At 56.3% G+C, this 25,562-nt stretch overlaps 2 protein-coding genes across 2 annotated transcripts in view; both read right to left on the bottom strand.

Moving 5' to 3' along the window:
- ABCF2 (ATP binding cassette subfamily F member 2) overlaps positions 1–25,562 on the bottom strand; it is a 94,293-nt gene that overhangs the window by 58,208 nt on the left and 10,523 nt on the right. The window lies entirely within an intron of this gene.
- Positions 1,209–24,340, bottom strand: IQCA1L (IQ motif containing with AAA domain 1 like). The gene is made up of 18 exons (XM_063147560.1): positions 23,819–24,340; positions 22,758–22,877; positions 22,185–22,373; positions 17,234–17,371; positions 16,556–17,098; positions 15,964–16,169; positions 15,591–15,675; positions 15,036–15,111; positions 14,620–14,726; positions 14,414–14,515; positions 14,248–14,294; positions 11,691–11,773; positions 10,431–10,538; positions 10,083–10,282; positions 7,171–7,257; positions 6,302–6,479; positions 3,815–4,053; positions 1,209–1,313 (listed from the first exon to the last, which is right to left on the bottom strand). Exons 1-18 carry the CDS (start codon positions 24,338–24,340, stop codon positions 1,209–1,211), a joined length of 3,135 nt encoding a protein of 1,044 aa, XP_063003630.1.

The raw sequence follows: 25,562 nt of genomic DNA, 5'->3' as shown, positions 1-25,562 counted from the left end.
CCCCGTGAAGCTGGGGGAGGGGGGGGGGAGTTGGGGCCTTACCCTGACTTTTTCCTCTGGAGTGAGATGAGTACAGCACATCTGCTGTCTATCTTTGCGCTAGAGTTGCAGCGCAGGTGTAGCTGGCGACTCCTGATCAGTCGCTGTCTGCCAGGGCAGGGGCGGGGCTAATGGTTGCCAGAAGGCCCGTGCTGCCTCCTCCATCTGTATTGCTCACCGCCATCCCACACCAGTGATACCGCAGGGTTTGGCATCCTGAAGAAGCCCCCAGGTAAGGCTAGGAAGGAACCCGGCCTGAAGCCCTGGTGAGAGCTGCTACTGCTGCCAGCCAGTGTTGCTAGATGGATCATTGGGGTCCGACTCTGTACAAGGCAGCTTGTGACGTCCCCTTTGCTCAGCTCCAAGCAGCATGGCAGCACACACTGCAGCTGGCTGGCCTCAGAGGTTTTCACAGCTGGCACCAACACCACACAGCTGCCCACTCCCCTCCCGCCGTCATTTCCCAAAGAACCAAACGTGTGCCTTCTCCCGTCCCCGGAATCTGCGGCAGAGACTTTGGGCCGCTTTGGGCCCTTTTAGACTCTGGCCAGGACAGCTGTCAGGGTCACCAAGACCGAGCCCAGGGCTTTTGACTGTTTCAGGCCTAACTCTGGCGGGGCTGCCCAGGGCCAGGAGGTCACCTCAAGGCCAGCCTTCCTTTCTAGGGCCCCTCATGATCCCCGTAGGACACTCAGGAAGCCGTTGCGGCATGGAGCTGCCTTGGCTCACCTCTCAAAGAGGGTCACTGGCCCATAGGCCTCTTTCTGACCATGAAGTAACCCGCAAAGAACACGAACATGAACACACACACACACACACACACACACACACACACACACAGAGTCCCAACATCAGAATCCAGCCAACCTAACTTTTGAGCTAGCTCAAGTCTCCACCTTGGTCCAATTCAGATGGATCAGAAGATCTTCACATTACAAAGTCTTCACACACATTCATAACAGCACCCAGTGATCAGAGGGCCTTCAATTCATCTCCCATGTGCATGCTTCCTAGGGACATCTTTCGGTATTACTCTCTCACTCACTCACTCACTCACTCACTCACGCAAGAACACACAGACTTTGCCTACATGCCCATTTATGCTGCTGCCGTTGCCGTTGCCGTCTCCTCTGCCACATGTAGCCCCATTCTCTTCTCCCTCATTATTATTATTTCTTCTTCTTCTTCTTCTTGTCTTTGGCCTCGGCTGCCTTGAGTTTTTCCTCTTCTTCCTTCAACTTCCTCTTGCCCAGGGGAGTTTTGTTGTACCACTCCTGCCAAAAGACACCGACAGGCCCGCTCTGGTGAACCGGAGGCAGGAGGGAGCCCGCCAAGGAAAGCCCACCCCCCACCCTGCTGAGGATGATAGAGGAGATGGAATGTGGGGAGGGGGGGAAGTCTTTGGCCTCAGCAGCAAGAGAGCCAGAGTCGGGAGATACGACCAGTGGCTGCGCTCAGGGGCGCTGCTGGCAACACGCGGGCAGGGCACGTGGCAGCCAGGACTCGGGGTGCTCCCAGGAGCCGAGTGGGCAGGCTGGAGGCACCAAGCTCCCTGGGCCAGGAACAGCAGCCCCTGCTCCACACCAGAGCAGCAGGGATGGCCTGCGACTGGGGTGGGTGGGGGCCCTGCCAGTGCTGGACATCGAGGAAGCGGCAGCCACGCCTCCTTCTCGGCATTGGGTTTCTGGGGCAAAAGCAGGGCTGGGCCTGCCCTCAGCCAGAGGGCGGCCATTGCCCGAGCCGGCTGTGCTGGGGGTGCAGAGCAGGGGCAAAGCGTTGGGGGAAAGAGCCAGCCGGGAGTGCACCACCCAGCCTGGCCTGCACTCCCTAAGTGAGCTGCTGCCCTCCGGCCCATGGAGGATGCAGTGGGGCAGGCCGCCCTTGTAGCTTCATAGATACGTATCTCAAATCTGTTCATTGCTACTGATATCTACAATCTATGTCTCCATGTTAAAAAAAGAAAAAAAGAACTGAAAAGAAAGAAGGAAAGAGTCCATCTGCCGGTCACTCGTGGCCCAAGACAAAAGAGGCAGGGCGCTGGGGAGCACCCAGCTTGGGGCACTGTAGCCAACGTGATGACCCTTAACCCGTGCGTCCCTCAAAGCAGGTATCAAATAGAAGTTGGCAGTGAGCAGAGAGAAATAACTGACAACCCCTTAAAAGAGACCAAGGCCATAGGGTGGCAGGGGACGATGACTAAAAATAAATTTAAAAAGGACATTTAAGGTGAGATTCCGCATCCCAGAAGCCCCCAAGCCGAGTGGGCGCATCGTGCACCAGCAGAACAGAGAGAAATCCACGAGACGTGGTTCTCCCTCAATTTAAAATCTCTAGAAAGGCCACCAGGGAAGGGTTCACTGGGGCTAGCTTGCCCTATATGTCAAGGAGGACCTAAAGAATCCGGTATCTTAGGCCTCACAAAAGAAACCAAACTTATCTAGCCTCAGAACCTTTCGCTGTAGAAGGTACCAGACTCAAGCTATCGCTCTTGGGACAGCCACGCCTAGCCAAAGTTCAGGGGGTGACCTTGAGATGTGGGCAGTGGGGTGGGGGTGGGGAGAACGCACGGCAGCCACTGCCAAGGCAGATGAAGGGGCAGGTTGAACGGCTTCCAAAGTATTTTGATAAATATAAACATGAAGCCATAAAAAGATTAAATTTCTACATACAATAAAATGTTTGTACCTTAGAAGCGTTAAAGCTGTATTAATTGCCTTATAAAGGAGAGAAAAGTCTGTATTTACTTAAAGAATGGATTTCTCAAAAATTAAGGAATGAGTTAAGTTAGCAGGAAAATTGGAAGGAAGAATTGCTTGTGTGCCAGAAAGGGCAATTCCTTTCATGAAGCCTGGAAGTTTTAAAATCCTAACTGTAACACAGGCACAAATAAAATGTTGAGCAGAGATGAGAAAGGCTACAAGCAAGCCTCAAAGGATGCCAGCATGGCTAAATTGCAAAGTTGGGAAGGCTACAAAAGGCAAGAGAGCTTCTTTTTAAAAGGGCACATTTTACCAAAATAGAAGAATGCAAACTCTGCAGAATAAAGAGGGAACTTTAGGAGAAAATTCTGGCCTTTTCTGCAGAAGATATCAGAGAGAGAGGGAGGAAGAGGGAGAGGGGGAGGGGGAAGGAGAGGGAGAGGGAGAGAGGGAGGGAGAGAGAGAGGAAGGGAGAGGGAGAGGGGAATGGAGAGAGAGAGAGGGAGGGAGCGGGAGAGAGGGAGGGAGAGAGAGAGGGGGAGAGAGAGAGAGAGGAACCTCCCTCTTCACTGTGCAAGGAAATCTGCACAAGGATATGCAGGCAGAGGGGTGCAGAATCCTCTCTCTCCCTCTCCTTGCCCCCTCCCCACAACTTGTGAGGCATCTGGCTGGCAGCCATTGTCAACAGGACAGAGGACGAGCCTGATGGCTGACTGACAGGATCCCAGCAAAGCAGCTCTTGTGCCCAGAGGTCTCCCACGCAAGTAGGCTACGTGCCTCTCCCTGCCCCTTTGAAATCAAGATAATAATGCTGGCTATCAAAAAGCAGGAATGGTGTTCAGGATTGGATGAAGGAGCCCAACTGGGGTCACCAGGCCATGAGTGAGCAATGAGAAGAGGCCAGCTGGACTTCTAGGCTACCTCCCTGTCCCTGAGACCAGCCCGCGCCACGACCAGCCCCTTAGCCACCCTCCACGGAGCAGTCCTCCCATGTGGGCCCGGAGATTCACAGGGCAGTGGGCAGCCGGGCGGGAGGGGCCCTGGCCCAGCTGAGCACGCACGACGCAGGGGCCCACCTTCAACATCTCCTCCTCCTCCGGGTAGATGGGGTTTTCTCTGGCCAGCATCTGCAGGAGCTCATTGGCGTTCAGCGGCTTCTTGCGGAGCTGCAGGAGGCGCCTCTCACTCAGCAGTGCCTTCACCGCCTGGGCCATGCTGCCCTGGCTGTAGCCGTCCGACACCTTGGCCAGGGCACTCAGGTCCAGGTTGCCTGTCACGACCCCTCCGTGCTTCTGGATCAGCCGCTGCCAAGTCACTGCGTGGGCGGAGAGGTGAGGCGGGGAGTTAGGCAGCCTCCGGTGCTCACCCCAACAGGCATTTGGGCTGCTCTGGACCTACCTCAGCTCTGGCAACAACAGTGCCTGATCGGATGAAGAGGATGCTTCTGCTATTATATGTATGACACAAAAGATAGCAATAACCTATCTGGTATTTAAAGAGGGGTGGGGGGAGCCAAGGAGTGGGGGGACCCTGCCTGTGTTGCAGGAGCGCAGCGAGATACGTTTCATTGGGCCGGCAGGACTATGGTTCGGCACGTGGAAAGGCTCTGCGAGGTGGAACAGGTGAGCCATCCACATCCCGGCTGCGTTCACTTCCACGAAGCCCCAAGAGTTTTCACAAGGAAAGTTAAATAATATTTATGATGATCATTTGCACAGGGGGGTAGTGGGGGTGGGGGGCTAACCGTTGCAGCTGAGGCTCTGGCCATGCTGCACTCTTCGAAATGGAACCAGCTTGAACGGATTCTGGGAACTGTAGTTCTGAGAGCAGACGAGGAATGTTCAGCACTGCAAACTGACTCCACATCAAAACGCCTTGGAAGTGTGCAGGGTGGTGTGCAGGGTGCGTGGCAGTCAAGGGTGCTATGAAGCTGCAGCGTGGAACAAAAGCTAAATGCTAAATACTCGAAAGAAACACACACTGCTTTATTCATGCCGTTTAATCCTCATTCTACGGTCAGAGGTACGTGTAATACGTGAGGAAGCTCCTACGACCATTTTGAAGAGGAAAGAAAGGAGGTCTAAGGAAAATAGACGATCATTGCCACTAAGATAGGATTATATATTATTCAAATGATCTAATGAACAAGGGAAGAAATCTCTCTCCCCCCCCCCTCCCAAACATTCTAGCTCCCCCTTGCCTGGGCTACAGAAGGGCGCCTTCAGGCATCCTGGGGCCCAGAGAACCTGCCCACTCGCCCCTCTGCTTCGGTCCTGGACTAGGAAGTTCTTGCTCCCTCTCTCAGCCGCCACAGATGCCCTCGCAGCCCCACCATCACCACCCCAGGCCTGCTGAGCACTGCAGTGGGAGATACTCTTGTCCTGCAAGGCAATCATGTCCGAATCCCTTAGGTTTGCGCTCACACGTCCACCTGAAGGGGCCCCGTCCCTGCCTCATCTCTGCGTTTCAACCTTGCTGTTTGCTTTCCTGCCCCAAACGCCCACATTCCTACTTCCTTTTACAGCTGCATGTAGCTCTCATTGTACTGCGTTGTAAAGAGCATTTGATGCAGACACCAAATATGCCTTAGGCGGTCCTCTGGCTTGTATTGCTGTCATGAAGGGATGTGTGAGAGCAATCGCCCCCCCCCCCCCAGGCATCAGCCACAATAGCCATTGGGGAGTCGGCAGTATTTGGACCCTGATGCATTGTGGCTGCACAGGACACGGGGGGGGGGGGGCACATTGGAATTCCTCTGGCTTGCAAAGCAGGAGAGCTCTGATCCTTCACACCTTTCTCTCTCTCTTGCATTTGTCATCTGCGTTCACATTTCCTGCGTATTAACTTTGCTCCACGCCCTCTCTTGGGAGGACAAAGCTCTCTTCCTAAAAGCTGAGGTTTAAGTTACTGAAACGTTAGGAATCTGAGGACTGAAAGAACCTTTCCTGTGCGGAGGCAGAATCATTTTTTTTTGGGAGGGGGTTGAGAATGTGTGGGGACAGAAACCTGTACAGCCCCGGTGGTGGCTCCAAGCCCCTTGGAGACCTGGATTTGGAGGCTGTTGGCTAGCTCCCCTGCCCTGCAGAGCCTGCTCAGTGCAGCACAGCACACACAGCCCTCCATCCCAGTCCACAGCAGCCCCAGGGAATACTTTTCTCCACCTGTGCGCTGAGGTCTACGAGCCCTGGACCAGGAGGATTTGCCAGCATCCATGGCGGCTCCTGAGCTTCCGGGTCTCCGGCTGCAGCACCCCACAGCAGTGGGACAGGAGAGACAGCTGTGTCTGCGTGGGTAGGAGGGAGTGGGCATTCCAACACTTGTGGCAGGCTGGGGGCGTTCCCCACTTCCTGAGCTCTTCCAGCTCTGGCCTAGGGTAGCTCTTAAGCCACAAGAAAGACCAATGCTGCCTGGAACACATTCCTAGGTGAGGATCAGATCGTTAAAGCAAGAAGGTGGGCTGTGTGCCCCTCCATTCCTCACCTCCCCACAGGTTGGGCGGAAATGGGGGAAGGGGGTGGGGGCCAGTCCGCCGCTGGCTGCAGTGCCTGCCTGCCTTCCCTCACCATAGCGCGAGGCATAGTCCGGCCGGGGAACAAGCAGGATCCTCTCGTAGGTCTTGCAGAGACCCTTGACGTCGGCCAGGTAGGGCTTGCTGGAGGTGCCCATCAGCAGTACCCGGTCCTCAGCCTTCAGGAGGTTCAGGGCTTTGGGCAAGTCCTTCTTGAGGCGTCTGGGGTCAAACTGTGGGGCAGAGGAGGAGGAAGGGGCAACCACCACCACATCAGGCCAGAGATGGTTCAGGGGCTTGCCCTCTTGCTCGAGGGCCCCAGCCTCAAAGCCCCCTCCCCTGCCACAGGCCTGGCTTTGTGGGCCAATGCATGCAGCCATCCAGCCAAGCCCTCTGCAGTCAACGCTGCTGTCTGCCACGGGAGGGCTGTGGCTCAGTGGGGGGGCCCTGCTTTGCATGCACATGGGCAGCGGAAGTGGCCTTATATGGAGTCAGGCGCTGGGTCCATCTAGCCCAGGATTGTCAACACTGGCTGGCAGCAACGGCTCTCCAGGGTTTCAGGCAGGAGTTTTCCTGCTCTACTTGCAGCTGCTGGGCATCAAACCTGCGACCTTCTGTATGCAGAGCAGGGTCTGAGCCATGGCCCCGAAGGTCCCCAGTTCGATCCTGGGAAGGGACCCTGCCTGAAACCCTGGAGAAAGAGAGCGCCTCTGCTGCCAGTCAGTGTTGACAAGGCTGGGCCTAAGAATACGGCAGCCTCCTCTGTCCTGGCAGCACGTTGCTTCCCCTATATCCCCACCCCACCATCACGATGTCAGAGCAGGCCTGCGGGGCTGCGACCCCTCATGCCAGAGCCCTGCACTCCCACCCTCCTCTGGCAAGAAGCCCTTGCCTGGCAGGGGAAGCACCTCCCTCAGCACCCACCTCTTTCTCCTCTCGTGGGACCTTCTTGTAAAATGTCTTCTCAGCGTTGCCCACCCAGATGACAGACGGCTGCAAAAGGCGAGCCACCTGAAGTGGGGGAAGGGAGAGAAGAGAAGCCTGAGCAGTGACCGGACCCTGAGCCCCAGGTAGGCAAAAGGGAGGGGGGAGGCTGGGCAGTGGGCAGCTCACCAAGGGCCAACCCGCCCCCAGGGCAGCACCCCCCACCGCCATGCCCTGTGCTGCCAAGGCTCAGCTCAGGTTAGGGTGACCATATGGAAAGGAGGACAGGGCTCCTGTATTTTTAACAGTTGCATAGAAAAGGGAATTTCAGCACAAGTGTTGTTTGTATGCATGCAGCACCTGGTGAAATTCCCTCTTCATTACAACAGTTAAAGCTGCAGGAGCCCTGTCCTCCTTCCCATATGGCCACCCTAAGAAGGTGACCCCACCAAGGCAGCCAGCGCCAAGTGAGGCTGTGGAACAAAGCTCAAGGGCCACCCACCTTCCTACACAGCTCACACCCTGCATGGCGCCTCTTCCTCTGGGTGAATCCCTCCTTCTGCGCCTGCATTGGCCAAAGGCTCAGCAGCCTCTTCCTGGCTTAAAACAATGGTCCGCTTGCTGCCCTTGAGAGAACCCCCAAAATGCAGACGTGGCTGACCCAGCTCTTGTAGACAAAGTGCTTATTGCTCTAGCAGCCTACGCTGCTGTCTCTGATATCTCTGGGTCCCAAGGAATGCCCGCTCAGTACCGCCTGCCTTTATGCCTGAAATGGACACGCTCCACTGAACTTGGCTGCAGCTGCCTGGCCCAGGCCCAGAAACACGCTCTTCACACACTCACACGGTCATTTGCTCTTGAAAGTAGGCCTTTTGAACAGGGCCTCGGCTGTGGCCCCAGACCTCCCGGCTGCTCCCATCCCACTGAAGTCAGGGGCCATCAACAGCCCAGTGCAGTCCAGGCACCGCAGCCCTTGGCTTGGCTTTCACTGCCAAAGGCCACCCGCAGGACGATGGCCTTGGTGCTGAACCCGTTTGCCCACAGCTACATGTGGGCTTGTATACTTGTGGTCCTCTAATCTCACTGTGAATATTCATTCAATCAATCTTTTTGTATCCCGGAACACAGGGTGGCTAACAACACAAAATACCAAAGCAACCATCAAGTAAAAATACAAAACATCCCAAACACCACAATGTTCAAATACAACGAAACCGTGGGGATCACAAACAAAAACATCTGCCCATCTTGGTTTGAACCCTTGGACTGTGGGGTTAAGCTCAGACACCTGGGAGTGGGTGCCGCCCCGTTCCGGGCTTCCGCCATTGGCAGGACTCCACGCCAGGCGCCCCGTGCTGAACTTAAAGCAACAGGACAGGCATTCCCTGAAGTTATTTGAAACGACCCACTCCAAAAGGCAACTCATACATTCATGAATGGATAAAATAGCATGAAGGGGAAAGGCGGAGTCCTTCACAAGGGCCAAACAAAGAGCACATGGGACACGGTGCCCTGGGCTCAGTGCTTCCTACCCACGGCAGCCAACACTGGAAGCCGGGGAAGGCCGCCCGCATTTCCTGAGGTCGAGAGTTCATTTTCATAGCAAGGCACCTCTCACATCATTCCTCAAAAAAACCTAGTAAGATGGTCGAGTGCCTGACATTTTGCCTGGTTCTGAATGTTCTGGCTGCTCCTCTTCGGCGTACTTTACGTACTGCTGGACGGCTCGAGGCATGGAGGATGGTTTGGAAGAACTGGGATCGGAGGAAAGGCGCAATGCCAGGCTGTGCCTGCCTGCCTGTTCCTTGGATTTGCCCCTAGGATTAAGTCCAACTGAGACTCAGCCCCCTTATTCTCACTCAGGGCCTGATTCTGAGGGAAGCAGAGAGAACCCCGCAAGCCAAGCTCTGGTCACGTAACAAGCTGCATCCGTTTTCTTTATTCCTGAACCTCAATTGTCATTTCCCATGACACTCCCCCCCCCCCCCGACACCGGCACCACTGCTGAGTATTTAAGAACGATTGGACAAGGAGTAGACAATGGTATTGAAAGGCAGGATCAAGAATGTGGGCGAGCAGGCAGCTTGTGGGGCCAGGCACAGGCTGCACCCACTGCTTCTGGGCCCAGTCCAAAGGGCTGGAATGGTTGTACAGCTCTAACCAGCTTGGGGCCAGGCTACCCAAAGGAGAGTCTCTTCTCATGTGGATCTGCAAAAGCCCTAGTCATCTCCATAGACCCTTGCGCCCACGCCAAGTCAGCTGATGTGGGCAGCTACTAGCTCGGGGGCCTTTCTGGTGCCAGGGGAAGACCACCTTCCTTTTCCAGGCTTTGTAGTCCTTCAGATTTGTTTTTAAATGCACAGTTGTCTTTTCGATGTTAATACTGCTGCTGGCTTTTACTGGAGTTTTATTCTATTTTAAACTTTTAAAAGTGTGTATTTTATGATGTTGTACTTTGGAGTTTGAACTTTTGTGAACTGCACAGACAGCTTGGCTACTAGGTAGTATAGAAATGTAGCAAATAAAAGAAACATGTAAATGGGACCCTTGTCTTTTCTCTCAAATGCTTGCTGCCCTTCTTGATCGAATGTTCCTGAGCAGGACGCTGCTTTCCCTCCTAAATTCACATTCTTCCTTGGCCAGATGCCACCCTGGCACAGAAAAGCTGTGGAAAATGTGCCCCTTTGGCCTTGGCAAGAGCATGCCTGACTCTGGAGGATCCACAGTCAGAGACACTCCTGGGAGACACCTGCCAGCTTCTCCTCCTCCGCCATGGGACTCTGGGAGCCCTTTGCTTGCCCTCCAACCCCGTGAACACCTCCCCTTCCACAGACAGGGAGGGATGCCCACTCTTCCCAGCCAGACCCTGGCACTTCCCCTGAATCGTACTCCCTGGTCTGACAGGCCAGTACCTTGAGCACCAGGTGGACCATCATCTGGAGGCCGCTCTTGCCAGGATACTTGCCAGCCAGGTTGTCCGGCGAGAGGTCAAAAAGGTTGGCACCTGTCTCAGTGCACACAGCATGCACCAGCATCTTCTTCCCAGTGCCTGCTGGACCGGCCAGGAGGAGGGACTTCACCAGGGGGGCCAACTCATGCACAGATTGAGAGCCTGAGAGGTGGGGGGATGGAGGTGAGAGAGAAGGATCTCAGAGCCTTAGCAGCAGGGGGAGGGGAGGAAGGGGGCAGAGAAGAGGCTCTTCAGGCAACCCCACACTGGCGTTCGGGGAGGGAGCATGGCCACCATCGTGGGACCCTACCCAGGCGTAGGATAGCGTAGAGGGCAATGTTTTGCCGCACATCCAGCGTTGAGGGTATAGGCTCAATGTCTTGCTGGCGTAGGATGGTACCCAGGTAGCAGTAGTCACCTAGCGGAAAAGGAGATGCTAAGCGTGGCAGAGGCGCACCAGGGGCTCCCTGGGCAGACATGTCCAGGCAGCACAGTCATCCACCCCCATGGGTGGGGTAGAGGCTCCACTTACCAGCCTCCAAGGTCCCTCCCAGCACTGTTAAACTATGGCTGACCATGAACAATGGCTCTCTGTACATGCTTAAAGGCACGAGTTCCAGTGCTGAGGGCTGTCACTAGAGAGAGGGCTTGGAGTCAAGCCTGGGTGAGGCCGTGCCCATATCTCCCCACCCCACCCCAAGGGCAAGAGGGGGAGCCCAAGAGAGGAGAGGCAGGAAAATGCCAGCTGCAGCTTCTGATGACACATTTTCCCTAAATGACTGTGGCACATTGCAGGTCACCATATCTGAAAAGGGTACGGTACAGCTGGAAAATGTGGAGAAAAGGACAACCCAAATGAACAAGGAGCTGCAGCAGCTGCTCTTTGCAGAAAAGTTACAACATTCAGGGCTTTTTAGTTTAGAAAGAAGCGAGTAAGGGGAGACATGGCAGGAGCCTGTAAAGTTATGCATGGCGTGGAGAAAGATTTCCCTCCTGCTCAGGACACTCGAATGAAAGGTCTCCAAAGAATGTTGATCGGCAGAGCACTCGGGACAAACGAAAGAACGTTCCCCCCAACACACTTACGGAAGCCCCAGTCGCGAGGTTGAATTCTGGCCAGCAGGCACAGGGCCACGGGGAATGGAGGGGTGCAGGACCATTCGCCACAGAAGCCCCAAACGGGCCATTTAAGCTCAGGGACAGAATGCACCAGCAGGGTATCAGAGGCCCCACGAGCTCCCCATCTTCTGAAGTCCTCGCCCCACTGAGCTCCACCCTTGAAGTGCTCTGCCAGCCAGCAGGCAGACTCCAACCCACAGAGTAGCACAGCATGGGTTGCACCACTTCTGCGCTCTGCTCAACACCTGCAGAGCGATGGAACTTCCAAGTCACAGGCAGCGTGCATTTGTTAGTGCTGTTACTGTTCACTGTTCGCGGGAAGTTTTAGGCGCTGCCCTTATAGGCCAAGCCCATTCTGCAAATGCCTCCACTCAAAGGTGACCCTCCCTCCCTCCCTCCTATGAGCAAGATGGTGGGGGTGGGGAGGGGGAGACCTGGGTCTCTCACTCACCTGAGTACTCTGTGAGTTGCACCTTCTGGGGCTTTCTAATGATGCCTTGAAGCACCAGTTCCTCATAAAGAGAGTCAATGGTCCTGAAGGAGAAGGGAGGAGACCAGTGTCACCCCCCTCCCACCCTGGTGGGGGTCCTCCTCCCAGAGGGGCCACAAGGAAGGGAAGGCCGACAGGTCTGAGTGAGGGCAGGAGGGGCTGGCTGGCGGGCAGGAGGGGCTTCCAGCTTTCCACCAGTGATGGGCGGCAGCAACAGCAGCAGCAGCAGGAGCAGCAAACTACGCCTGCAGACTCCTGTGGCTTCCTGGCCTACTTGTGGGCGTCCCTGTTGATGGCAGAGGCGGCGGGGTGGAGGTGGGGGTGAGGGTGAGAGGGCATCGGGTTAGCCACTGTGGGGAACAGGACGCTGCATTGCACAAGGCAGGCCTTGCAGGAGGAGCATTACTTGGCCCCTGCAAAGGGAAGTCCAGCCTCATTAATCTCTCTTAGAGCCACCAAGCATGTAGGCAGGGGAGACAGAGCAGGCTTGTTTACTTTGGCCATAGCTAGATGAGGGGTTATCCCGGGCTGATACCCGGGATCGCCTTTGTGCATTCAGATGATGTACAGGGTATCCCGGGCTCAGGCAGGGATCAACTTTCCCTTGCCCCGGGATAATGGGAACCACTTTTGGCCCGGTATTGAGGCTGAGACCGCGAGCATGTGGCCCGTGTAAGCAGTTTTTCCCGGCTCCATGCGTGATTTCTCACGAGGAGCTGGGAGATGCGCCCATCGGGGGCAGGGTGGGGGGAGCAGGGAAATGAATTTAAGTTTTTTTAAAAAACCTTACCTGTGCGCATGAGCATTCATGCGCATTGTCCCTTTAAGGAAAAAAAATGCCGGACACGACGGCTCTCTCCTTGAGCTGCCTCGCCTGACATCTGTACTAGGGCGACAGCCCGCAATACTTGCATCGCGGGCTCTCCCCTCTTCCGTCGTGGACTTTCCGGTAGGTCTAGCCAAAGCCTTTGACTGCCAAAATGCTTGTAAAACCTCCTGACAGGTGCACCGAAGGCTCCCGATAAGAGGAGAGGTCTTCTCATGGGTGGGCACTGATTAAACAGGGCTGGCCCAAAGCACCTTGCTGCGTGAGGCGGAATGCCCCCTCCCCCACCAAACCCAATGGAAGACTGCTAAGTTTATTTTGGCATCTGAAGCAGAAAATCCAACAAACACTTCTCCATGCGAGTCAAGATACAATAAATTAAACCACTAACAATTTGCTGCTCTTTAATGTCACCCAAAATCAGCTGTGTGAGGTGGCTGCCTCGCTCTGCCTAGTGGCCCTATGCTTCAAGGGTAAGAACATCAGAAGAGCCCTGATGCTGGATCAGACCAAGGGTCCATCTAGTCCAGCACTCTGTTCACACAGTGGCCAACCAGCCAGCGGCCAGGAACCAACAAGGCAGGACGTGGTGCAACAGCACCCTCCCACCCATGTTCCCCAGCAACTGCTGCAGGGTAGGAAGCAGAGACCAGAAACAGACAGTCTCATGACGAAAAGGGATTAAAAGCGGAGACCCTCAAGGAACTCTATTGGGACTGGTGCTTTTGAAGTTGCTCATACATGATCTGGAATTTGGGGTGAGCACTGAGGTGGCCAGCTTTGCTGACTTTATTTTCATTGGTTCCAAAAGGATTGCCCTGAAGTGGGCAAAAGCGCATTAAAACAGCAAATATGGTTCAACGTAAGCAAGTGTAAAGTGATACACCCCAACTTCACACATGTGCTGATGGGCTCTGAGCTGGCAGTGACTGGGCCACGAGACAGATATTGGGATTGTAACCGGGTGAAAATGCCAACCCTGTGTGTGGAGGCTGGGGATCATTAGGAAAGGAATAAAGGATAACATTGCCAATATCATACCATTGTTATACAAAACTATTGTGTGACCATGTTTAGAATACTGGGTACACTTCCGGTCACTGCAGTGGCTCAAAAAGAACGTCACAGAGCTGGAAAAGGTGCAGAAGAGAGCAACCCAACTGACCAAAGGGCTGGAACAACTCCCCTACATCGCTTGTTTAGCTTAGGAAAAAAGAAGGCAAGTGAGGGGAGGCATGGCAAAGGTATCCATAATTATGCACGTGCGGTGAAAGTGGACAGGGAGACACTGTCCTCCCTCTCTCATAATTCTAGGACATAGCAGGGTGGTTGCATGGAGCTGATGGGTGGGAGATTCAGGACAGGACTTCTTCCCACAGCGCAGAGTTAAAGCTATGGAAGTCACTACCATAAGATGGAGTGACGCCCACCAATTCAGATAGCTTTAAAGGGAGTTAGACAAATTCCTGGAGGAGGAGAAGGCCGAGAAGGCCATCAATGGCTACTAATTGGCCCCTGTGACAACTGGGTGCTGAACTAGACAGACCATATATACCAAGTGATGGTTCAGAGAAAGAAATCACCTCCTTTGCACAAGGTGATGACTAGATTTCTGTGTTCCACAGAGGAACAGGCAACACACACAGGGGAAGATGGAGGGAGAGGAGGGGGGAGGGCAGGGCAGGGGCGTACCTTTCTGGGGTCAGGTCCTTCTCTTTTTTGCCTTTCTTCCCTTTTTTCTGCTCCAAAGAAGTCAGAGAAAATTGTTTCTGAAAATCTGTGCTTTTGGATGGGGACAGAGGCTCTTCCCTCAAGGCCCTGTTGTGCCCCCCCGCTCCCTTCCCCCCCCCCCACTGACCTTGCCACTCTTCTTGCCCTTGTGGGGCTTTGCAGCTTTTGTTTCTTCCAGGTCCACGGCCAGCCTCAGGTGCTGGAGCTCCTCACGCATCAGTTCGTCCACCTTACCAGGGCAGAGAGGGCAGGACGCCTCAGGGAGGGAGCTGGGCGAGGGACCGGCGGGCGCCTGAAGGAGCCCCGGGTGCCGCACCTCCCCCCGGCACCCACCTGCAGTCGGATCTCCACCTCCACCTCCTTCCGCTTCTCGGCCTTGATGAGTTCTGGCTCGTAATGCTGCTCAAAGTTGATGACCTCATCCCAGTCGTTCCAGCAGCCTTGGGAAGGGGCACGGCTGATGTCACTCACAGACACCCACACCCACAGTTTGGGGGGGGGCTGGCCTTGCTATGCTCATGTGGGGGCATGGAGGGGAGACCCCAGCCAGATGCCCATGGCTTGGTCAGCTGGCCTCTGGCAGAAAGCTCACGTGAGGATGGGTTGCAGGTAGATGCTGCAGGCAAGGCTCTCCTAAAGCAAAGGCATTGGCTCCATTGCCCTGGACTGGTGACTCAGGAGCTGGAGGGAGGAGGAGGAGGAGGAGCCCCCCCCCCAAGCTTGCTGCCTGCGCCCCACCCCCACCTCACCTGTGTACTGTAGGAAGCCCTCGTTGATGGCTGCTAGGAAGTTGGAGGGCGACAGCATCAGACCTTCCTCTTCCTCCTGAGGAGAACCTCAAATCCAGTCGGTTAACTCACACCGAAGGACCACCCCCCCACGTGCCTGACTGGCTGCCCGGGGACCCTTCCTGCCAGGAATGGCTTTGAGGCCCACTCTGGGCTGGGCTGAGAGTGGGCCAGCAGCACCTGCCGGGAGGCCCTCTGTCCCCGCTCCACAGGGGCTCAGGCGGGCGGCTCACCCCTCTCTTCTCCTTCCCTTGCTTCTTGTCCTTCTCCTTCTCTGCCTCCTTCTTGCCTTTGTCCTTCTCCTTCCCTTTCTCCTTCTTCTTAGTGTCTGCCTTGATCTCAGCCAAGTCCAAGTCATCCCTCACCTGGTGTGGGGAGAGGGACGGGGGCGGGCGAGAGGGCTGAGCTGGGCGAGGAGGGGGAAAGGAGGCTATTCGAGGGCGGGGCTTGGGGGTGCGCCCTCTAGGGACGGGTCTCCCACAGGCCCCTCTCCTTGCTCAGTCCTCCCCCCCATACCTCTTCTGGGGTCTTTTGGGCAAAGAGGACCGCACAGCCCCCAATCTCCTCCTCGGGGTAGTCTGGGAAGCGGCCAGTGAGGTCACTGCAGGCAGGAGGACAAGGGCGTCAGGGCGAGGCAAGGGGGCAGATGCCCGGAGGGCGCGACCTCCCGTCCCCGCCGCCGCCCCCCTCCTCCTCCGCCCCCGCGGGAGGCCTGTCATGCGGCTGGGGGGCGGGAGAGGCATGCCGAGGCTGCCACTGGAGGAAGAAGGAAGGGCCGCCGAGTTCCACGCGGCTTCCTCCCAGGCCCGCGGGCCGCCGCCGCCTCCAGACACCCCGGCGGAGGGCTCCTCCCGGGGCGGAGGCTGCCTGCCCCCGGCGCGCCGCTCACTGGCACTCGATGAACCACTGGCGCAGCTGCTCCTTCAACTCCTCGCGCATGCTCGGTCCCTCCACCTCGTAGAGGGTGTCACGGATGTTGTCCAGGGCACCCCGGTACTCGGCTTCGTAGTCCGCCTGGCGCATGCGACGCAGCTCTTCTCCCAGCTGCGCCCGGATCATGGCCGGGGAGGGGCCCGTCATGTGCGGCTCCAGCTCCTGCCGGGGAGGCGACCCGGTGGTCAGCGGCGGGCGGGCGGAGCGGGCGCCCATGCTCGTCCCACCGGGGGCACGCGGGCGGCCCCCGAGCCGGGGGGTGGGGTGCGGGGGCGCGGGCGGAGAGGCAGGCGAGGCCATTAGGAGAAATGGAGTTTGGAGCCGAGCGCGGCGGTGTAAATTAGCCCGTAATGAGTTTGTAATATGCCCGCGCGGCGCTTCCCTGCCCGGCAGCGGCCGCAGCGCGCAGGCACTTTCCCGCCTCATTGCCCCGCAAATGGATTTTAAATATCATTCCGAGGACACAATTATTTAAAACGCTGAACTAAACACTCGCTAATGGGAGGGAGGAAGCCGCCGCGTGTGTGTGTGTCGCCCCCTTTCCCGGCTTGGCCCAGGAAGCGAGCGGGGCCGTGGCGCGTCGAGTCCACCCCCGCCTGGCCCGGCACGTGCGCTGGGCAGAGCTGCGGCCCGTCCGGGCTTCCTCGGCGGCTGCGTCCGGTCCCCGGGTCTGGCGGCCGCGTGTGCCGGGCGGGAGGTGGCGCTTCGGGTCGCGCCGCCCTTTCGGAGGTGGCCCACGCTTCCCAACTGGCCTCCGCTGTGACGCAGGGCGGGGGAGCCTGACCGCGGCTGGAAATGGGAGAGGCCCCCTGGGTGTCAGCGCCCCGCGGGCGGGAGCCGAGGCCTTTCCGCGAACTCCGGCCACTTCTCCCGGGCCCCACTTTGTCCCTCCCGCCGCTCATCCACTGGCGGCCACTTCTAGACCAGCTACGGAAGCGCCTCTGCGCCCCGGGCCCGCTAACTCGCCGCCACCTACGCCGGTGTAACCAGGAGCTGCCCGCTACCCCCCCCCCCCCTCCGTGCTCGAGCTGCAGAAGACCCGGGCAAGTTCGATTCAAGGCCAAAGGGGCGCTGGCCTGCCTGGGCAAGAGCTGAGGAGCGAGGGAGGGCCTGTGGGCCGCCTGACGCTGATGGACGACCACTCCCATTGCGCTTCCCAACTGGCCAGGCCTGATGGGAATTGTAGGCCTGCTAGTTCCCCACCCCGGGGTCTAGGACTCCCCCACCGGGGCGTGGGGCAGCGCCGGGTGGACCCAGCCCAAGCAAGGGGGTGGGCTGGGCTGGGGTCTTACCATGCCAATGAATTCCATCTCCATCTGGCGCAGGAATTTGGTGAGTCTTCGCTGCACACATCCTTTCCAGATCTGGGGGGGGAGGGGGGCAGGCAGGGAGAAGGGCGCAAGAAATGGATGGTGGGGCAGAGGTCAGAGTCAATTTGGACCACGTTTAACTAGCCAAGCTGTTGATTGACCCAGTCCCAGAAAGGGGCGCCAGCCCAGAGAGCCACTTCCACGAACCATTCCTAGCCCTAACCCTCCCCACAGTTAAACCAATATTTAATTCATTTACATATGTTTGAGATACTTTTATAGTCTGTAACCTTTCTTAAGTGTGGGGGGGGGCAGAAAGGGGGAGGGAATTGACCTTAAAACATCTCTTTGTCACCTTTTAGGGCAGGAGCCCTCCTAAGGCAACTTTCAATAATAAAATACATAAAACAGTTAAAATATTAAAAGCGATTAAAACATAAAGCACATTAAAATGGCAATAAAACAGAAATTAAACCAACAGCAGTAACAGCAGTCATATCAAGAGAAGACCACAGTAAAAAATGTTTTCAAGGCCTTCTTAAAAGTCTGTGACATGGACTTCCAATTGCAACTTGTTCCAAAGACCTGGAGGCACTGCAGAGAAGGCCGTCTCCTGTGTGGACACCCACCTAACTGCTCTCATAGCTGGGCAAATGAGAAGGGTGTTGCTTTCTGATCTTAAAGCCCAGGCAGGCTGATATGGGTGAAGGTGGTTCTTCAAGTAACTTGGCACCAAACTGTTTAAAGGTCAAAACCAGCACTTTGAATTGGACTTGGAGGTGGGTGGGTGGGTGGGAACAGGCAACCAGTGTGACTGGTGCAGTATAGGCATTATATGGTCAAATTGCCTCACACCACCTCCAGTACTTGGGTGGCTGCCTTCTGCACCAGCTGAAGTTTCCAAACTCTTCAAAGGCAGCCCCACGTACAGCACACTACAGTAGCTTGACCTGGATGTGACTAGCGCATGGATAACTCAGGCAAAGTCTATCCTCCTCAGATAGGGCTGCAGCAGCTGGCCCTATCCTGGACCCTGCAGCCACGTGGGCTTCCCCAGTTAGCTCAGAGTCCAGGAGGACAGCCAGACTGCATACTTGGGTCTTTCAGGGGGAGGGCAGCGCCACCTAAGACCAGTTGTAAACCTCCATCCGAAGTAGTTGGTTTCTCCACCCACAGTACATCCATCTTGTCTGGATTGAGTTTCAGCTTGTTCACCCTCATCCATTCCAGCCACTGCTTCGAGAGTTCCAAAGCCTCTCTGGGATGTGCGGATGGAAACGAGAGGCAGTCCTGAGGATCACCCACATACTGATGGCATTTCAGCCCAAATCTCCGGACGACTTCCCCAGAGACGAGCAACTGCTTCTCGCTCTGACTAGCTTGTTTCCCAAACTTGAATGGCTGCATCTGAGATTCGCCATATCCAGAGAGAGAATTCAGCAGCTTTAAAGGACAGGCCCCACTCAGTGATAGATTTGCAAGTCTTTACCAAGTGTTTTTGTCTTCAGGATTTAAATCATATGGGTAGTGCCCCTTGAAACATCACTTAAGACTAACAACGTAAATAAGGTTTCAAAGAATACATTTTTATTGCTCAAACAGTGTAAGAGCAAAACAGGCTTTATCTAAAATGAGGCAGTTCACAAACATTCCTAAATATACACAAGTTAATCACTAAAATTACAATGAAGATATTAGCAAGCATACTGGTAACACAGGCCCTTTCTACACCTAAGGACTTTCGGGGAGGAAGGGAGGATGATCCCAGACATACCTACTTCCGGGATCATCCCAGGGCGTCCAAACAGAAGTGTGACATCCAGGAAAGGAAGAAGGACATCACGCCCATCATTTAAAAAAACAAACACAGGAGCCGGAGTGCACTTGCGAAAAGTAAGCAAAAACAAACAACCCCCTCGAACCTGCTCCCCCCCACCCTTGATGTCTCTGGACTCCCCCCCCCCCACCGGCCCAGCTCCTTCCCTCTGCTGACTCCCACTACTTGCGGGGAGGCGGGAAGAAGCTGGGATGGGTGCCCACACCACCTGCGGTCCTCAGGATCACCCTGGGACCACGGGTAAAACCGGGATAACCGAGGTCTTGGTTATCGTGGAAAAATGAAGGGATCATTCTTGCCTTATCTCGGGATCCCCTGTACGTCATTTGGACGCACCGGGACGACCCAGGGGAAAAAAGGCAGGTGTAGAAAGGGCCGTAGTAAAACCTCAGTTCCTCTCAATCTAACAGTCAATATCAAAAGTTCCTATTTACCGAAACGAAGGCATAGTGGGCCAAGCTGGCCTAAGCACGCCTAGTGGGCTTCTCATTCTCCCAGGATCTCTCTTTTGAACTGATGAAACCATGACCTTTTGTAACCCCCGTGATGCCAATGACCTCATCCCTCGTTTCGGACCTGGTCATACCACCATTCCCATTTTCCTTGATGTAACTAGGTCTGACACTGATACCAGTAACACCCAGACGGAAGTCTCCCTGCTACGTTTAGCTATGTCCTGCTTCCAGGACTGGACTGACCCGTTCGTGGCAACCTCTCTCCATTTCCATGAATATATTCCATTACTCATAGTTATCTCACAATTTACTTACAGAACTAGTCGCACCTAGAAGATACAATACATTCTTATCAATTCTACACACTACAATGCATATATTGCTACGCCCCCACAGCAGTTTCACGTAGGTGCTACAAAGCATGGGGGACAACACAGAACCTTGCAGCACCCTACACAGGTGGAACAGAAATACCCCAGCCCCCACCTGAGACCGCTCCTCCAGGAAGGCCATTTTAAAACCATGCTTCCTAAGCCCAATCTGAATGAAAAATACAAAAGGATACCATGGTCAATGGTATCGAAAGCTGCCGAGAGGTCTAAAAGAACCAAAAGCATCGTACCTTAACCCCATCCATTCTCCAGCGTAAGTCATGAACCAGGGCAGCCAAGGGTGTTTCCCTCCCATAATCAGGCCTGAAATCTGGTTGGAATGGATCTAGGTAACTAGTTTAATCCAAAACGGTTTGGAGTTGTGAGGCCACCACACACTCCAACACCTTGGCCAAGAATGGCAAATTTGACACAGGGCAGGAGTTATCCGAACCATAGGATCTAAATGTGGTTTCTGCAACAAGGGCCCTCACTGGACCTCAAGGAGGCATTTACCACCTCAGAGATCCAGATTTCCAGCCCAGCTCTGGTAGATTTCACAAGCCAGGATGGACAAAGATCTGAAAAGGCAAGTAGTAGGTGGCCTCCGTCCTCCAAGGAGTTTGTCCACATTCTCAGGTTGCACAAGCTGAAAGGTATCCATAACGGTATCCAATCCTTTTCTCTTCTCCCAGCCATTTAACAGCATTTAACAAGATATACTGAGTTTTTTAACTGACCCCAGAATAGTTGTTTTTAAATGGATATTGTGTGTTTTTGTTTGTATTTTATGCTTTTTAATTTTGTACATTTCTTTTTAATGTTCAATGTTTTTAACTTTTGTAAACTGCCCAGAGAGCTTTGGCTATGGGGCGGTATATAAATGTAAATAACAACAACAACAACAACAACACAACCAGACGGTGCACTAGCCTTGCCCATAACAGACTCTGTCAAAACAATGGCATCCAAGTCTGCACAAATATGTTGATGAAACCCATTGTGTTTTTCCTGTTTATCAGGTAGGGTCATAAGTGGAGCAGAACACATTATAATCTTCAAGTGTGATGTGGCTGCAAAAAAAGCAAATGCTGTTTTGGGCTGCATTAATAGAAGTATAGCCTCCAAATCACGTGAGGTCCTGGTTCCTCTCTATTCGGCCCTGGTTAGGCCTCATCTAGAGTATTGCTTCCAGTTCTGGGCTCCACAATTCAAGAAGGACGCAGACAAGCTGGAGCGTGTTCAGAGGAAGGCAACCAGGATGATCAGGGGTCTGGCAACAAAGCCCTATGAACAGAGACTGAAAGAACTGAGGCTTTTGCAGAATGGAGGTTTTTTGCAGCTTCCTCAGCTCAATGCATGGAGCATTATCCTCCTGTGGGGCAGGTCTACATGGGTAGAGAGGAAACTTGGAAGCAGTGGGCCCAGATGCAAGAGATCCAAGCCTGTCTGTGACTCATCTGGCCCACTAAAACTCCTGTTCCAAGAAGCCTGCTCCAGTTTTAGGGATGGGCATGTTATTTATCCAAGAGCCACATGACTTGCTCCTTCAGTGAGATGCACTCAGCCAGGGCTGTTCAGTGCATAGCAACAGATGCGCAAAGGCCCTTAGACTCAGGATCAGGGCTGAGAGAGACCACAAAGGCCCCCATGAGCCCCCCTGTCGGAGCAGGAACTCCCATTACTACAGCAACCCTGCCAGGTGGCCACGCAGCTGCTCTCTGCCTAGAGAGGCAGGCTTGCCGCAGAGACATTTGGGGCAGAAGCCACAAGTCCTTCACAGGCAGCCCCTTTGCTTACTGGTGGCTGGAGAAGCCAAGCACCTCCCCGCCCTCAACTCCCATGACTTGCCCTCCAAGGGACAAGAGCCAAGCAGCTGCCAGCCCCGGATCCTGCCCGTCTCCTACAGAGAAGAGCTGTGGCTGGAAGGTGAAGGCCGAGGCAGCTGCTGGGGAGGGATCAGGCGATGGGCTGTGAAGCAGCTCCAGTGGGGCTGATGAAACCCACCCCCTTAGCCCAGGATCAGCCCCTCTCCTGGAGGATGCATGGAGGCAGATTTTGAACAGGTCATACCAGGGCCCCAGGAGTGTTGAGATGGGCGGCGGTGGCGGCTCCCTCTTGCCCTGAGGCCAGAAGAACCCTGTGTTTTGGCCCTTCTCTGTTACCCTCAGCACAGAGCTGCAACACCCCTGCTCCTCACTCACCTTCTGGATGCAGATGGCAGCCATCTCTCGGTTGGGCTCAAAGATGCCACCTTCCCGCACCTTCCTCTCGCGCTCCTCGTCCCTCCGGATCTCCCACATGAAGCGTGCCCGCAGGCGGCCTTGGCGCATCCGCTCAGCCATCTGGATCAGCCTCACCGCCTCCTCCCGGGGCATGAGGGCCCGTGGCGGCTGGGGAAAGGCAGTTCTTTCAGCAGGCGTGCGGCCAGAGCCCTTGTGGCTGTCCTGAATGACGATGCCATGGGAACCCACGAGCGGAACAGCCTGCCCACATGCGCAGTGTCTGGGATGGGCCTGGCCTCGCAACCTGGACGATGAACCCGATCCCGAGGGGAGGGGTTGGGGGTTGATGCCCAAAGAGTCTCTTCTTCAGCCTCTCAGCAGGCCTGGCTTCTGGCCACATTGGCAGTGCAGCACCAGCCAAGAGGAGGAGTGTGGGGATGATGGAGGAGGCTGCAGGCAAAGACACTTCCCAAATGCTGCAGCAACTTTGCCCTAGCCAGGCCTGCCAGATGGCCCCCCACCGCCCCCTGGGGACGGAAGCGAGAGACTTACCGTCATGGCCTTGCTGGGCTCCACGCGTGTGAGGAGTCCCGCCAGCACCTCCTGCCGCTCCTGGAGGACCTTGGCACGCTCGCTCAGGAAGTACTTGGGAATGGGCACCTCCATGTCTGCCTGGGAAGACGATGAGGGGACGGGGCTGGTGGTTGTCCCCTTGCTCATCTGGGCCCCCGACGGAGCGCAGGCTGACACAGACCCACTCTGGATGGGGCCTCCCTTTTCCTCAACCGCAGGGGGTGGAGCCAAGACAGTGGGTATCAACCCAGGCAGGTCTGCAAAGCGCTCCATGCGGACGCCAGCTGTTACTTGATCTGATGCAAACTCCACCTTCAACAGGTTCCCAGGAAGGCTTACAAGTAGTTCAAGTAACAACAGAACACATTGAAACTCAAACACTGAAACTCCATGGTAGAAAAGAGTGGTATAAAAGCAATCAGCAGAACTAAAAACAAATAGCAAGAAACGTAAAAGCAATGCTCAGAGGACTGAAAAGCCTGGGGAGGCAAAACAGCATTTGTCTGCCTGGTACTTGCTAAACGGCCTCAAGGCATGTGCCAAGTGAGCCTCTCTTGGGAGAGCGCTACCTGCCATGCCTCAGACAGTGTGTGGGGTGGGGGTAGGGGTGGGCATGAGCCCAAAGAAGGGCCTCTGTGGAAGAACCACACCCTCTCTCAGAGAGGCAATCTCTACTTCTTGGACTGAGCCAGACCCGGTTCCTCCTCCAGTTCTGCTGCGGGACGCAACGAGCCAGGTTTCAAGAGACCCTGCCCTGCCCAGGGAAGCTCTGCTGGGCGACACGGATAGTGCCACGGGGCTTTTGCCACTGCCGTCATCACTGCCACCAAATCAGCTCAATAATGACTTCTTATGGGTTCGGTCCAGCTCTGAGCAAGTCTTACTCCACCATCACAGGGGTCACCTGACCACAGTAAGGGGCGTGAGGAACACTCTCCCGCCCTCAGACCACCATCTAAGAAGACCAAGTCAAGCTCGTCCTGCCACATGGGCTGGGGTGGGCACAGGCCACCATCCCACCCCGCCAGCCGGACACTGACCGGCGTCAGCTTGAGCTCCTGCAGCACGTGGTCCATGTAGTGGTACTCAGAGATGTCCAGCTCGACCAGCTCCTGCTTCAGCTCCAGGATGCGGCCCAGCACGCCATCGAGCAGGCGCCGCAGCACCACGCGCTTCTGCGGGTGGACTACCTGGTCGTAGCAGGCCTCGAGGCGCTGCGCGGTCTGCACGTAGCGCAGGAAGAGGGTGGCCACCGTGTGGTAGAAGACCGGCCGGCTCCGCTCGGGTTTGGCCTGCTGGCTGGGCAGCTCCTGAGCCAGGAGGTCCTTCAGGGTCAGCCGCGACTCCTGCCACAGTTTACCGTAAGCGCTGTGGGCGGAGAAGGCAGTGGCCTGAGTGCAGGGGCTGTTGCTGAGGGTCCGGGGCCTTACTGGGCGCGCCAGGAATCCCCGGCAGCGTCTTCGGGGGAAGGCAGGGGGGCGAAAGCATCTCGCCTGAATTCCTGGCGGGAGAGCCGCTGCTGCCACTCCGTATCGACAGGGCGCGGCTAGATGCGCCGGCATTCGCTGTCCCCTACAAGTGGGGGGCGTCAGCCGGGCTGCGTCTGCAGCCCAAAAAGCTCAGGCCCCTCCTTCGCGTGCTTACGGGGCCTACCTTGCCTCGTGGGGGGCACTCAGACCAATGTCAACCAGGGGAGGGAAGCCACGTCTGGCGAAACCAGGCATGTCCTGATGCACGCGCCAGAGGAAGGGCGTAAGGCAAAGGGCTGGGGAGGGGGGGGGGCGTAAAGGCTGCGCCCCTACAGAGGCATCGGATACGCTGCTGCGCTTGGCTCCCTCCAGGAAGCCCCGGAGCGCCCTTGTCCCCTGCGCCCCCGGCTCCTCGGGCTAAGCCCCCTCTGGCTGCCAAGTTGCAACCGCCTCCCTTGGCCCACCCTCGACCCCCGGTAAGCTCCATCCGCCCCCCTTCACGGAGGACTCGTTGGAAGCAGCGACCGAGCAGGCCCCTCCCCATCCCCGGGAGTCTGCACGGCGCCCCCAGCCCCCTCTGGATGTTAGTCCCTGCGAAAGAAAGCGCGCGCCCCTTCTCCGCCGGCCAAGGGCTGCGGGGTGTGTGGCTCCCTCCGGACTACGAGGAGGCGGAGGCGGGCGCCGCGTTTGCAAAAGGCACGCCGTCCCTCGCCCGCCTGCCCACCTGCTGGCCATGACGCCCCCTCTTCTCCCGCCGCTCAGGCAGACCATGTGCAAAGTTTCTCGGAGGTGGAAGCCCGGGCCCCGCCCACCATTGTCCCCGCCAGTTCCCATAGAACCCAGGGCGCCGGCTGGCCAGGCCCACCTGGCGGGGGTGGCCGCCCGGAAGCCTCCGCCCGTCCCCAGGCAGACAGAGGCCCTCGGTGCTGGCGAAGGGAGGCCGCTCCTTTGAATGGCGGGCCCGTGGCTGCCCCCTCCCCCGGCGTCGCTTGGCCTTGGGGGCCGCCTGCTTGGCGAGCTCGCCCGGCAGCAGGAGGACCTCCGCGCGTCACGGCTGGTGAGAGGGGAGCGCTGGGCGCTCGAAGAAGTCGCAGGCGGGCGCACTTGGGATGCTGGCGGCCGGCCGGCCAGGAGATGCGCGTGCTCCTGCGGGGCTGCTGCTTGCCCAGCGTGCAATAGTGGCAGCGGCACGTGTGAACGGGTAGTGCGTGCTCCGCCGCAGGACCATTTTTATTCCCAGGCAGGTACAGCGAGGAGCCCCCAAGCCGTGATAGTGCCCGCTTGGGGATCAAGTTCACACGTGCTGCCCTTGATG

The sequence above is a fragment of the Elgaria multicarinata genome, chromosome 1 (genome assembly GCF_023053635.1).
Source record: "Elgaria multicarinata webbii isolate HBS135686 ecotype San Diego chromosome 1, rElgMul1.1.pri, whole genome shotgun sequence".
In the NCBI taxonomy this organism is placed as follows: domain Eukaryota; kingdom Metazoa; phylum Chordata; class Lepidosauria; order Squamata; family Anguidae; genus Elgaria; species Elgaria multicarinata.
This window is presented reverse-complemented; position numbering and strand designations above follow the sequence as displayed.

Excerpts from the sequence above, each read along its gene's own strand:
- IQCA1L (XM_063147560.1), bottom strand. The coding sequence starts at position 24,340 with ATGCCGGCGCATCTAGCCGCGCCCTGTCGATACGGAGTGGCAGCAGCG. Across the intron at positions 17,372-22,184 it reads CTGCCATCTGCATCCAGAAG|ATCTGGAAAGGATGTGTGCA; the intron begins GTGAGTGAGGAG and ends CTCCCCCCCCAG. Across the intron at positions 14,516-14,619 it reads AGGTGGAGATCCGACTGCAG|GTGGACGAACTGATGCGTGA; the intron begins GTGGGTGCCGGG and ends TGCCCTGGTAAG.